Source organism: Capsicum annuum, chromosome 9 (genome assembly GCF_002878395.1).
Source record: "Capsicum annuum cultivar UCD-10X-F1 chromosome 9, UCD10Xv1.1, whole genome shotgun sequence".
In the NCBI taxonomy this organism is placed as follows: domain Eukaryota; kingdom Viridiplantae; phylum Streptophyta; class Magnoliopsida; order Solanales; family Solanaceae; genus Capsicum; species Capsicum annuum.
Genome location: NC_061119.1, coordinates 34,152,638 through 34,167,090, shown reverse-complemented (window position 1 = coordinate 34,167,090; position 14,453 = coordinate 34,152,638). Strand labels below are relative to the sequence as shown.

The window sequence follows — 14,453 nt, the reverse complement described above, 5'->3', positions numbered from 1 at the left end:
TCTTGTTGGGGCATTTGTGCAGGTTCTTTGATTGTGTCCAACCTTTCCACACCGTCCACATGATACTTTCTGTACAGACATGTAGTCCATAATGCCTTTGTCTTGATTGTTATTCCTTAGTCTACCTGGTCTCGTGTAACGCCTCGAAAATCGATCCCGAGACGTCACATGGTGCTTAAGACCACAAGTGATCCCAAGTTAACCCATGATATGGCATACTGATAAGCAACTAATTAAACATGTATAAAATGACAGAGTTTACTGTGCGGAAAAATAACCATGATGGAATCTGAGAAAGATACAATACTGGTACACTTGTACATTCTGATAAGATCTGAAAAGAGGGACTAAATTACATAACTGGCTCTAACTGACATCTGTGAAGCCTCTAATATACTGACTATAGGTAGCTGGAACATGACCCCCAACTATCCTAAATCAATACGACTAAATAAATAAAGTAAAATACTGCTCAAACTATATAACTGACTCGAGCCCTTGAATCAAGAGGACTCATCACCTGCTGACTCGAAGTTGTGATCTGTCTAAATATGGTATGTGTGCTACAACTGAACTGATACCTATATTATAAGACAATGTAGCACATAGACGTATATGTGGATTAGTACTTTGAGGATGTACTGAGTATATGGGGGTGAATGCATAAGTAAAATATAATATCAATCATTATATTTTGTAAACAATGCATGCTAAATGTAAATGACTCACATAAGCTAGAATATCTGAAATACTAAAATATATAGCAATAAGGAGTAAAACACACTATGTAAATCTCGTGAGCCATAACATTTAGTTCTGAAAGATGTACTTGCATTCTCTCATAAAATCATACTGTCTAAGTATAGAAAGAACTCACTCTTTAAATCTGAAATCTGAAACTATTATCTTTTTGTAAAGTATAATATGAGTAAGCTTTGTGAGCCTTTACACTTAGTTTTATAAAAGCTTTCTGTTATTCTTTTCTGAGAAACTATTCTGAAAATTATTACTATTAATCTGTAAGGAAAAACACTTTATCTTAAGGCTTTAAACCAATCGACTATTTTAAGAGTAGGGGACATCTTTTGGAAAGTTCTTTTAATCGACATACACCATGTGAGCATTCATGGAGTTCCACGTCTGGCCCCCGTTAGGTAGGGTTGTTTTACCGTTGCCATCGGAATAGAACTTCTATCTTAGTGATCACAATCTGAGTCATCCACGTAGAAGTGGAAATAAATCTGAATCCTATGTTGGCACATAGTTTTGGGGTCTGAAACCGTAGTAACCTACCCATCTCGATGCTAAATACTACTCCCATTCTTATGCTCAAAATCTTAAGAAATTCACTTCAAAAATAGCACAAGGGTTTACAAGAAAATCAATTATGTTTTTCTTTTTTTAAATCTCAAGTTATCTGAACAAAGTGGATTCTTTATCTTAGCTTAGGACCAAAAGGTCAAATCTTTGTCAAAATTATGAATAATCTTATCTGAGGGTGCTCATGGCACAAATAATCTCGAAATAACAATCTTGAATTGGGGCTTAACGACCCATGCACCAATCTCATGTTAAAACATCTAAAATTCCATGCTTGATAATGTAAACACTTATAATTCATCATAAAATCTAGAAATTGTTGCACAATGCATAGAAATATGAATAAAGTCATGTAACTTCAACTTCTAAATCAATGGAAATCTCATAATCTTGCAAGTAATGATAATGGGTATAAACCCTAACTTGAATTTCATGGAAAATCTCATAAATTGCAGTAAATTTGTAATTAAAGTAAGGTTTTGGGCACAAGGATGAAAGAATTATCCTTGTTCAACCCCACATACCTCAATTGATGATCATAAATGCTAAGACTTGAATCTTGGATCTCTATTGGTGCTTTGAAGATGAATTCTTAGAGTTCTTGTATTGGGAATCCTTAATCTTGAATTTCTTTGGAGGTTTAATGGAGGAATTTGGATTTCTTGGAGAAGGAGCTTTGATGATCTAGGGTTTTATTTTGAGAGAAAAGTGATGAAATAAGCATAGTGTTTTAGTATAAGCTTAATGATGTATTTTGGACGGATTGGGGGCTGGATAATTCACCAAAATACCCTTTTTAAACTTCTAAACAGAACTGGAAAAATGACCCAAAAATTTCGATTTACTGGGCCACCGCAATGCACCACTATCACAGTGGCTCACTGGAAAGGACGAATGGAAACTGAGCGCTCACCGCGACGTGCCACAATCGTGGTGCCCCTTGGATTGTCATTTTAGCCCTTGGCGCGATGCACCAGCATCGCGGAGTCTCACTAGAATGGGACAATTAGGAAAATGGGGCTTCTCTGTGACGTGGGGCTATCGCTGAGGGCTACTGGAATTTGACAATTGTGGATTTTGCCTTCTCCGCGATGCACCAAGTGCTCAGGTGGTACACTGTCAACTTAAAAATGCTCTAACTTCTCAACCGAGTGTCAGATTTAGGCAAATTTGATATCGATGGAAAGCTTATTCAATTTCCCACATAATAATAAGTCGAAATATTGAAAATATAGCATAAAATAAATGGTATTCATCTTTGAAGAAAATTCTTGACATTCTAGGGATGAATTTAAGCTAGGAAAAGTATGGGGTATTACATCTCGGCTTTCAGATTTGTGGAAGAACTATGATATCCGATACTTCTATTGGAATATTCCACATTATTTCATCAGGAAGTAGAATAACTGGAAATTCATAGGATTTTAAATAGTTTTCCTTTGTGTAATAAGTTGCACAGTAGGATTGTACATTCATATGAATGTAACTCAACACTGCTATAGCATGAGGACATGGGATTCCATCAACCTGAAATTGTAGGCGGTTACACCTTTTTTTACGCATACACACAATGCTTTGCTTTTGAATTTCATCAATCACAACATACACATGACTGGTAGAAGCCATTACCTGTAATATACAACAAAATATTAAGCAATTGTACCATACCACATTTTAGTCAGTATGAAATACAAATAACAACACAGTTTATTTACCTTCATTTTATCTGATAAAATGAGATTTTTTCTCATTATTGTGTTGTACTTATTTCCCAATTCAGTAAATGTTGCCTGTGCACTCATTCTATTTTTATTATTCCATTTCATTACCAAATTCATTATGAATTGTAGCAGTTTCTTTACTGGCAGTACTCTTGCTTCTCTATTTGTTGAATTCAGCGACTCTGCAATATTCAAAGTCATCACCATTGATCTATTGACATTTGAATGTGCTACGGATCATTTTTCATAGCCAATTTCAACCAGGTAAGGCCTTAGCCTCTTATCGATTTTGTCTGCATCTTCCATTAGTCGATCAAAATCTGCCTTTATGTAAGTACGAGCCATTGCAAAAAAAAATTCCCTTTAGTTGCTTCTGATTCCTCTTGAATTTTCCTTTGATGTTGTTCCATAGATGATAGATGCATATACAATGAGTTGCATTTGGATATACCTTTGAAGCAGCCTTTAATATACTTTCATGCCGATCAAATACTATGGACATATTTTCTTTTTCACCATATGCTATTTTAAACATACTAAAAAACCATTCCCATGAAGCATCATTTTCAGAATCTACAATAGAATATGCTAATGGTAGAATTTTCCCTGATTATGCAAGTGAAAAAACTCAAACATCTTAGACTAGTATGAATAACGAATATTAAGCTTTTTCAATTTGTAATTGTGTTAAAAAGATGAATTTCTACATCTTTTAAGGAAGTATTATTGTATCGAAAAAAAATCATTAAACTGACCTGTTGAATCAAGCACACTACACACAACATGATCCCCCGATACGCTGATTTAAGTAAATTACCATCAACAACTATTGTTGGCATGCAATATTACCATCCTTTAAAGGATGCATTTAATGCGACAAAAGCATACAGAAAGTGATTGTCCTCTGTCTTGTGTAGCCTTGTATACGAACCTGGATTGATTGTATTTACCATATATAAGTAAGCTGACAGTTTAGCATATGATTCACGCAGGGAACCTCTGACTATTTCAATTGCCTTTTCTTTTGCTCTATATGCCTTTTTGTAGTTCATTCTAATCCCATGAATGTTTCTCATTTCATACATAATCTCAGCGGGAGTAAATGATGATTTCAGATTCAGATACTTATTCTTTACCATTTCAGCAATGGTCAATGAAGTAGCATGATGTTATGAAAGCATTTTATCTGCAAGTGCACAGGTGTGAACATCAAAGAATCTTGTCACTATGAAGACCTCTGACTTTTTTTTACTTGAAGATCGAAAAGTCCATTGATATTTTTCATTCGTACATTGCAGATAGTACCTGTATTAATACATTTATACAAAATAATGTTAGTTTTATTTGAATATTTTACTTACAGTAGCTCACTCAGTTCTACTACTTGTTGTAAATTTTAGGTGCAGAAATCTCATCTCAGGTTGGAATATGCTACAGAAAACTTGGGAACAACTTCACTATACCAACAAAATCAGTTGACTTAATCAAAGGTTTCAAAGGCAAAAGATTCAAAATCTATGATGCAAATCCTGAGCTCTTTTAAGCTTTTAAAGGCACCGACCTTCAAGTTTCAGTCATGTTCCCAAATGAACTCACTAACAACATTGCTACCAATTAAACCTTAGCTCACCAATGGGCCAAAACCAATGTTGTACCTTTTTATCCATACCCGATGATCCGTTATGTGCTTGTTGGAAACGAAATCCTCAGTAACCCACCCAACATCTATCATTTTAAGCCCTCTGTAGATAAAACTCCACAAAGGTGTCACAAGCAGTAAGCAAGGCAAATCCATTTTTGACCTTCTTGATTCAAAGTTTTTGATGCATTCTATTTTCTTACTATAAAAGAAGTCTTTTATAATGAGATAATGTAGGTTTCTTACTTGCAAATGAGATAAAAAAAATGTCATTTATTTGATGAGAAATAAAAAAGGTTATTGAATTTTAATCAATTACTTAACAGACAACTCACATCCATGCATATGCCATATCTATAACCAATTGATACTGTTTTATATCATATTTATACACTTTTATACCATATTGATACACTTTTTAAAAAAAAAAAAAAAAAGGGGAACCTATGCATGCATATACAGTATATATACCACATAAACACCACATTGATACTCAATTGATACTCTTTTATACTAGATTGATACAGTTTAATACCACATTCATATAGTATACATACCACATAAATACCACATTGATACTCAATTGATACTCTTTTATACTAGATTGATACAGTTTAGCAGCACATTCATACAGTATATATACCACATAAACACCACATTGATACTCAATTGATACTATTTTATACTAGATTGATACAGTTTAGTACCACATTCATACAATATATATACCACATAAACACTGCATTGATACTCAATTGATACTACTTTATACTAGATTGATACAGTTTAGTACCACATCATACAATATATATACCACATAAACACCACATTGATACTCAATTGATACTATTTTATACTAGATTGATACAGTTTAATACAACTTTTATACTAGAAAAATTTGTGCATGTTTTTATGTTAACTGTACATATAAAGTCGGTATACCAAATTGATACAGTATATATGTTAAATCGATACAGTTTTTGTGTAGAGTCATACCTTTATGTTGATGATCTTTTGACCTTAAACTAAATCTATGCCGGATTGCATAATGCTTCATAACGCTAGTTATTGTATTTTTCTCCCAATATAGTTACCTTTTTTCAACATCTTATGAAGAGGATCCATTATGATAGGCTTTGGCTCATCTTCCAAGTGTTCCCTAGAGAAATCATCTTCAATGGCAGGAAACTGATTTACTTCGACAATCTGTATAGCATTTGACAATTCACCAGCTGTAAATTCAACAAGGACGAGTGTTATACACAATGGATACTCATTGATGTCGAGACTTTTTTTCTTCATCTATATATACAATTTGACACTCATGTCATTGTATATAGGCATAGATCCAGCCATGATAATGTATTTGATATCCAATAAACCTTTAGTTGGATCTATATTAACTGCTTATACAATTTAGCAACAAGTACATCGTAAGTAAAGTCAGAACCGAACAAAACTCCATTGATGATGAAATTCTGAAATTCAACCTCATATATCCATTCACTTCCATATTTGATCATTATTGGTACTAAAATAAAAGTTGTAGCCATTTTTTTAATCAATTTTAAGCAAATTTTTAGAGATTTATACAGAAGATTGTGGAATGTAAAAGGTAAAACTGAGTATCAAAAAAGGTAATGAACAGAAAATTAGGAGTTTGAAGGGAAAAGAATTTGTGATTGAAAGGGAAAGAAGTTAAAGTTATATTTTGAATTTTTTTGTATGTTCTCGCTATATGTAGTTAAGCATACGGGATTCACGAGTGGCTATTTACCGGGTTTATAACATGAGTCACGAGTGACTATTTATCGGTATTATAAATTTAGGTATTAATTTTGTAGAATTATTTTATTTTAGGTGTTATTTTTAGGAAAAAGGACATGGGCTGACTTTTTAAAAAAAAAAAAAAATAGCCCATAATTGAAAAGGTGGACAACCTTAGCCAATCGGCCCAGTTTAATTCCCCTTTTTAGCCATTTGGCCCAATTGGGCACATGCAGTCTCTATACTCAATTGATACACTTTTATACCACATTGATACACTTTTATATTATATTGATACACTTCTTAAAAAAGAGAAAGGAAATTCTATGCAAGTACATCCAGTCCGTATACCCAATTGATACTCTTTTATACCATATTGATCCACTTTTATACCACGTTAATATAGTATATATACCACATAAATTCACCTTTTATAGAGAAAATTTGTGCAAGTGTATATAGTAATTCGTTATTCGTGAATTTGTTAACTTCACCTAAAATTTTGTGAAAATTTGTGCAAATATATACAAAATTTATTAAACCCTTTACCCTTACTGTCCAAATATTTCATAATTTTTTTTATTAAAAAGAGAGAGATAGCAGAAAAAAATAAATCAAAGTATCGTTATAGTGTTAACTCATATGAAAGAGATAGAACAATTATGGGTGGACTTATATTTCATGTTTTTATTTTCGTGATCATATCTAAAAAAAATAAATAAGTGGACAGAGTGTATTTTTCTCAAAAAAAAAAAATTAACAACATTAAAAGAGAAAAGAAAAAAATAGTGAAAAACAAATTAAAAAAAATAGAAAAAAAGAGAATGTAATCTGTAAAATAATCAACATTAAAAATTAAATAATAAATAAGAAAAAAACAGAAAAAAGGATAGTACAAAAAAAACTTAAATGGCTATCTATTGAAATTGCCAAATCAATGGTTATATTAGTGAAAATATTTTAAACCAGGTGACATTTATGTCCTTATCACTCATTTTTATCCTTTCCCCTATCGTTTTTCTAGATCCAAAAAAAAAAAAAAAAGAAGTCCAGCCCATCAACTTGTCTAGATAGTTCAGGTGAGTACTGGAATTATATGTCCCAATTATATGCTCCATTATAGAATGTATAAATATGAACCCCTGGTTTTCCGAAGTTCGCTATTTTGACTTTGCTATTAAGCTTTTTGAGAATTTTTTTTTTTGCATTACAAGAAAGAAAGATTAATGGCGAAAGGAGGACCAAATTGGGATGGATTTGCTAAAATGGAGTTTGTCTCACGCTGATGGTACAAATCCTCCTCGCAATTTGCGGTAATATTTTTCATATTTATTTTCTTAATCTTTATGAGGTCTTTGAAACTTGTTAGTTTAACTCGAGGGTCTATTTATCATTCATGTTGTTTATTGTGTTTCAACTATCGCATTATTTTGTGGTTGATTATTGTTTTTCCAGTAGATTTTTGTACTATTCCCTTGTTAGTTGCTATATTTTTGTCACTGTTTTCCGATTTCTTTGTACCTGGATTTGCTACACTTAGTCGAAGGTTTTTCGTAAACAGCCTCTCTACGTCCCGAGGTAGTGGTAAGGTCTGCATGTACTTTACCTCCCTAAACCTCACTTGTGGTATTTTACTGGGTATGTTGTTGATGTCTATCGGGAACAACCTCTTTTACCTTTTAATGTAGGGGTAAGGTCCCTAGACTCTACTTGTGGGATTATAGTGGGTTTGTTATCGTTATAGTGATTTGATGTCTTGTTAATACTCTCTCTGTTTCATATTAATTGTTATACGCCCCTTAGATAGAAATCATAAGTAAGATGTTTAGTTTAGTAATTTACCCTTTATTTACTCCTTGAAAAGAACACTTATTGAAATTTATATACTTGTTTAGGCTTTCAAAAAGTATTAATTGAAGGAGTAAAATGAGAAAATTTAAATTAGTTTTGTCTTGGTTTGGTAAATGGACAAGTAATTTGGGACAATGATTTATTGTAAGATGGATAAGTAATATGGGATGGAGGGAATATGAATAAAAAGTTGTTTGAAAAAAGATTGCAGCTTTCATTTGGGATTATAGTGGTTATGTTATTGTTGTTGTAGTGACTGAGTGTCGTGTTAGTGATTTGATGTCTTGTTAATATTAGCAAAGAGCTAATTGCAAAAAGATTCCAACTTCTGTTTGGGATTATACTTGGTATGCTGTTGTTGCTGTAAGAGTAGTAGTGATTTGATGTCTTGTTGATATGAACAACGAGTTAATTGCTAAAAAAAAATGCAACTTTCATTTGGGATTTTTCAATATTTGTAAACTACATATATGTTCTGAAGGCATAGCTACTTGTGTGTGGGAATATAAGAGGATTGTTGTGGTAGGCCGAGGGATTAGCTAAAACTGGTTTTATTACGTTTGGAATGGATAGTGTGGATTCCTGTAGTAGACGTTTAATATTGAGACATGGTTGATTGGTGTTGTTAGTCCGTTTCTCCATGAAAAACATAATTTTCCAGATTTGGAGTTGTGTTTGGCCATGAATATAAATTGGAGTTGTTTCCGAAATTTTGTGGGAGAAGTAGTTGTGAAAACAAGTTTTACTTGTTTTTGCTTTTCCAAATACAATTCCAAATTATATTTGGAATTCTCATGGCCAAACGGCTACTAAGTTTCTGTTTTCCCTTGTACTTTAGTGGAAGTTTTGTCTAAAAATTGAAGTTTTACTGTTTATTGGTTTGGTTTACCAGTGAGGAGGATAGAAAGTAGTTCATGGAGGCTATGCAAGCTCAAACTGTTGATGTAATAAAGAGAATGAAGGAGATCACTCTTGTCATGCAAACACCAAAGCAGGTTTTGGAATCACGCGGGGGAAGGGGGGACTTTTCAAGATATCGAAGGTACTTGGTTTTGAGGCTTTTGTGTATCATAGTTTTTTTTGGTTGAAGGGGAGCCTTGGAGTAACTAGTGAAGTTGCTGCCATGTGACCTGGAGTTGACGGGTTCAAGCCTTGGAAACAGTCTCTAGCAGAAATGCAAGGCAAGGCTGTGTACACTACACCTTGTGGTGGGGCCCTTCCCTGCGCATAGCTGGAGCTTTAGTGCACGGGGCTGTCCTTTTTTGTGTGTTTTGTCCCATCCGATGTTATGACTTTTTTGCCCATTTGGTCTTATTTTCTGGCCTGCAGATATGTTGGATGAGCTTCAAGAACACGTTGAATTGATTGACATGGCTAATGGTGAGTTCTTGGTATAATTTTGATCTTTCAGCAACTTCTGCATATGATGATTCGGTATTTATGAGTATTGGTGTAATCCTCAGAAACCTCAAGTTTGGGATTTTGAGGTTTAGATAGTTTGATTTGATATACCACAGAAGGTTGAATTTGATTTGATGAGATATCATGTATATGTCTAGTCAAAGTTTCCAATATTGCCTACTGATTATCTATTTGATATCATGTAGAAGTCTAGTCTTAACTTTGTGATGGTGCCTTCTGATTCTCTATTTGAATAATAGTGTCTTTGGTTATATGAGTTCATTGTTTTACTTATTATATGTTCATCCGGAAGAAGGCTGTCCTCTTTCCTGTTATGTGTATTATGACCTGAGGGCCCTGCTGCATTATTATCCCTCGTTCTTAGGGGTGGTTATTGGTTTTGTGCAAACAGATACCCACTCTGTGTTGTAGTACTTTGGGAAGCAAAAATTGAAGTTTAGTGGAGCAAACTGGCACTACTATGCAGTCTGTAGATCCCTGTTGTAAGCTGAGTTCTGAAATTTGAATGAGTTGTTGCCATTTTCTTTTGATACGACTTCAGAGAGAGATATCCTCAATGTCATTGTGCCCTATGAGATGGGTGCTTCAGAGTGAGACTCAACCCATAAAAGAAAAGGACAATATAAAGGAAAGAAAGAAAGAGGGTCTTACAGTCTCTGGTATAGCTGCAGTTACGTGGTTTGCCTAAGCATAAAACAAGTGGAAATGACGTACGGTTCAACATGTTATTGACTCTGATACCTATTCAAGGGCTTGGCAACTGGTTTGCTTCCTTGGATAAAATGGAACACTCATCGAAGAAGGCCTTTAAGAGTATCAAAGAGCATGAAATGAAGGATCTCATTTAATGTCTCGTCCTATACAACATTAATGTTAAACTGGGGTGCCTATGCATAAGCTACGTTGGGTCTTCAGAACTAGTTGATGCTGGTAGGCAGTTCTTGGATTTACTGTGTTTGAGGCTAGAGAAAGGAAGAAATAAAGAGGGACCTGGAAAGTGGTTTGTACGTTGTTAGTGTTCTTGTTATCTCTATAGGAATAGCCCCGTCCTGCCCCCATTTCCTCCCCATTTATTGGGGATTTTGTTCTTTTAATTTGGTGGATTGTTGCCTCTTCTTGGTTACTTAAAGAACTCCCATGCTAACATTAGAGCCAAAGCGGTAGAAGTTGTAAGTACAATTGTTCAGAACAACCCGAGGAGCCAACAACTGATAATGGAAGCTAATGGCCTAGAACCTCTTCTGTCCAATTTCACGTCAGATCCTGATGTTACTGCCTGCACTAAAGCTCTGGGTGCAATCTCGTGTGGGTATTTTCCTGTTGATGAATGGTTTATTAGTTAATTGAGTCATTTAATTTTAGGTGTCATGTCATATGCTTTTCAATAGCACTGATCAATTGCCTTTTTATTTTTCCCTTTATTAGCTTTAATCAGGCACAATAAGCCTGGGATTGCTGCATTTCTTCTTGCAAATGGTTATGCAACTTTAAGAGGTGCTTTGGGTTCTGAGAGTCTGAGATTTCAGAGGTACTATTTCAATATTATGTTTCAGATGTTTCTGAATCAAACATGGATAAAGTTGTTGCTTACTTTACAGTAAGGCGTCCTCTTTTATATTCCCTTTCTATTTGGTATAGTTTCTGTTTTTTACAGGAAATCCTTTACCTTGATCCATTATTTACTGCATGAGAATTGTTCAGACTGCAATGTTGTGACTGAGCTAGGATTTCCTCGAGTTTTGATACATATAGCCTCTAGTGAAGATGGAGAAGTGCGAGAGGGTGCCTATGAGGACTTCTTGAGCTTGCCAAAGACAGGACTGGAGAGGATGCTGGCTCATCTATTGAAGAAAATGAGAAACTCAAGCAAATACTCTAGGAGAGAATCGAGGGGATTTCCTCTATGTCACCTGAAGATCTTGATGCTGCTAAGAAGATGCAACTTGTAGATTCCCTCTGGAATATCTGCTACAATGAGCCTTCTTCTCTTAGAGAGAAAGGCCTAGTTCTCCCTGGAGAGGATGCATTACCACCTGATGTTGCCAGTAAGCATTTTGAACCACCTCTGAGAGCTTGGGCTGCTAATAGGAATGAGGATACTAAGCCAAGCAATGAAAAGAAACAGGCTCCCCTATTGATAGGCCTAGGTCCTCCTGCGCAGAATAGCTCTAGTGGAGGCATGGCTGGGGAAGAAAATAGAGACACCTCTACATGATATACATGTATAGGCAATGCAACTGGGTTTTTGGCTTAATATATCTTGTGATATTGCAAATAACATTCTGCGCTAGATGCCTAGTGTTTTCTGGATAATCTCGTCTTCCGTCTCCATGTCATCCTTGCTGTTTAATCGAAATCTTGTGTAATGCTGTATTTTTTGGTTATGGTATATTTAAACATTAACTGTTGAATCTGTTTTGGTTTTAATGAATTTTTATCATCATATGGAATCTCAACAAGTACTGACATTGCTGTTCATTGGCTGTTAATTAATTTTCTGCTAAAAGACTGAATTACATAAGTTGGGACATCAAAGTGCCTCTAGAAGGACGTTTTTCCATCCAATCCTAAGGTACAGGAAATGTCCATACAGATTCTTAATGTGGAGGGCAAAAAATGATGACATACCTTGAAGCCCTACACTTATTTAGGCCCGAAGACTCGTCAAATGCGTAACTATAGGCCTTGGGGCAAATGGCCTTAAATAGATGAGCGAAAATAGTAGGTTTGCAAGTTTTGGGATCTGCGAACTTTCCTGTGCAGCAGTACTTGGCTGATTGTATAGCCAAGCAAGCACTCTTGCACCCTACAACTTTTCCCCCAACCTTCACTTCAAGTGCGGATGGACAACATATATTCAGATCAACATCACACTCCGCCACACCACAACCAATTCCTCCACCTACAGGTCTCATTGAAACTGGCACATTGAAGCCATCGACTAAGCTCACATCATAGTAATGCAAGGATGAAGTTAATGAGCCTAGTGTCATTTCGACAACAGTAGCTGGTGGCTTACCTCCTAGGCCCCGGCATTTTAACTGGCGATTACAATCTCCTGAATCACATGAGCCTTTGCCAGTCTTATCAAAGTGGCAATTCTGCCTGGCCCATATCCTACCTGACCACTTGTTAGGCACATCGAAGACTACTTCATCGCCACTTTTCATATGAAAGCCACCATCTTTAGGAGTCATATTCCCTGTATTGCCAAGAATTCCAGGCCATATGCTTCTTCTGCAGTTGTTAACTAGAATAAGTTGTGTCCCATCTGCAGTCACATGACAAAAGTAAAACAAGTCAAGAAATCTTGTGCATACTCTTGTTAATGGTCAAAAAAACACCTAGAGTATCCTAGTTTTTTTATTTTCATACCTAAACTTTCAGGTATGCGCATTTCCTACATGAAATATTATCAGATATTTATCAGAACACACACACATGAACTATTAATCATTCACTTTTCCTACCTAAAATTAGGTGTGAAACTCAAACAATTAATAGTTGAGGTGTGTTTTTATAAATAGTTGATGGAAGTTCAGGTAGGAAACTCACGAACTTGATTGTTCAAATACAAAGCTCAAAAAATTAAGAAATCTTAGGTGTGTTTTTAATCCTTCACTCGCATTCCAACAAGGTAGACATAGAATAAGAGTTTGGAATTACTTGTGCTGACAAGAAAGAGGTATAGACAGAGTGGAATATAGAGCAGATGAGATAAAATCAACATTTTGAGAGGTTGAAGCTCAGCTATACTGACATTCTGGATGGTTCTTAACTCTGGACCGTTCAAGTATTTAAAGTACAAATTGAACATTCTGTTTAACGGTGTGTTTTTAGTTTACTATAACCAATGGTATCTTTTGACCTTTCTTTTGGGAACAAAGGCAATGATTCATTGCTTCAAGTGGAGGACTTGTATTTCACTATAGCTTAATGTGATTTGGGGATACTTAGCATGTGTACAAGCTTCAACTTGACTCACTCATCAGAGGCTAGAGTTGCCATGGTTATTGATCAGATGCTAGAGGTGCCATGGTCATTGATCAGATAATTTGTCTGTGCTACACGTTCCTAACGTGCCTGAGTCATAACTTGTTAGAATTGGCTTATTGTCCGACTAAAATGGCATATTTCACGAGTGTGCTCTTATTCAGAGTTCGGAGCCTAAAGATAATTTTTTTTAAAATCAAAATTTTCAAAGAGGTAACAAGAAAATGAACCCTCGCCTTAGCAGAAATGTTAACGCCCCACTCGTTAGCTAACTAAGGCTTGAAGACAGTCAACACGTCTTGTAAGGCGAAGATTTCCACACGCGCCTTAGTACCACAATTTATTTCCCCATCAAGTCAATTTCCCTGCACCTTCCATGACAATTGATTTCAAGAACGATGACTGCCACACGCCTTACCATGGCAATTTGAGAAGGCGTGAAAGACGTGACGCCTTGCAAGGCGCGATGACTGTAGGGGTCATTTGGTATAAAAATTGTGATGCAGTGCGCCAACTTTAAGGGTCATTGGCAGTGGCGGAGTTAGGATATTCACGAAGGGGTTCATAAGTGAACATACGAACTAATCGAAGGAAGTTCAACATCTAATATATATATATATAAAAGTAATTTTAACCATGCATATATTGCAGAATTTTTCGCCAAAGGGGGTTTAGATGAACCCTTCAGCAAAGGGTAGATCCGCCCCCGATCATTGGTACCCGAGTTAAATAATTTCACT

The 14,453-nt window shown here is 35.3% G+C and overlaps 2 protein-coding genes across 3 annotated transcripts; one reads left to right on the top strand and one right to left on the bottom strand.

The window, feature by feature from the left end:
- The first annotated feature begins 7,543 nt into the window (after positions 1-7,543).
- Positions 7,544-12,163, top strand: LOC107854854. Its single transcript, XM_016699845.2, is given in 10 exon segments — positions 7,544-7,703; positions 7,705-7,760; positions 9,191-9,305; positions 9,307-9,340; positions 9,628-9,678; positions 10,112-10,123; positions 10,816-11,025; positions 11,146-11,248; positions 11,375-11,508; positions 11,511-12,163. Coding segments are annotated over 10 exon segments (1,170 nt in total). The 5' UTR covers positions 7,544-7,673; the 3' UTR covers positions 11,936-12,163.
- Positions 12,164-12,171: 8 nt separating this feature from the next.
- LOC107854852 (thaumatin-like protein) lies at positions 12,172-14,186 on the bottom strand. 2 transcript variants are annotated; one of them, XM_016699844.2, is made up of 2 exons: positions 13,706-14,186; positions 12,172-12,991 (listed from the first exon to the last, which is right to left on the bottom strand). In XM_016699844.2, exons 1-2 carry the CDS (start codon positions 13,707-13,709, stop codon positions 12,318-12,320), a joined length of 678 nt encoding a protein of 225 aa, XP_016555330.2. In that variant the 5' UTR covers positions 13,710-14,186; the 3' UTR covers positions 12,172-12,317. The 2 variants fall into 2 exon arrangements, with proteins under 2 accessions (XP_016555330.2, XP_016555328.2); XM_016699842.2 differs by having other exon boundaries at positions 13,387-14,179.
- Between the last annotated feature and the right edge of the window lie 267 nt (positions 14,187-14,453).

Coding starts and splice junctions, on each gene's coding strand:
- LOC107854852 (XM_016699842.2), bottom strand. CDS start 13,537: ATGTTCAATTTGTACTTTAAATACTTGAACGGTCCAGAGTTAAGAACC. Junction 12,992..13,386: donor CCTCTTTCTTGTCAGCACAA/GTAATTCCAAAC, acceptor ATGTGACTGCAG/ATGGGACACAACTTATTCTA.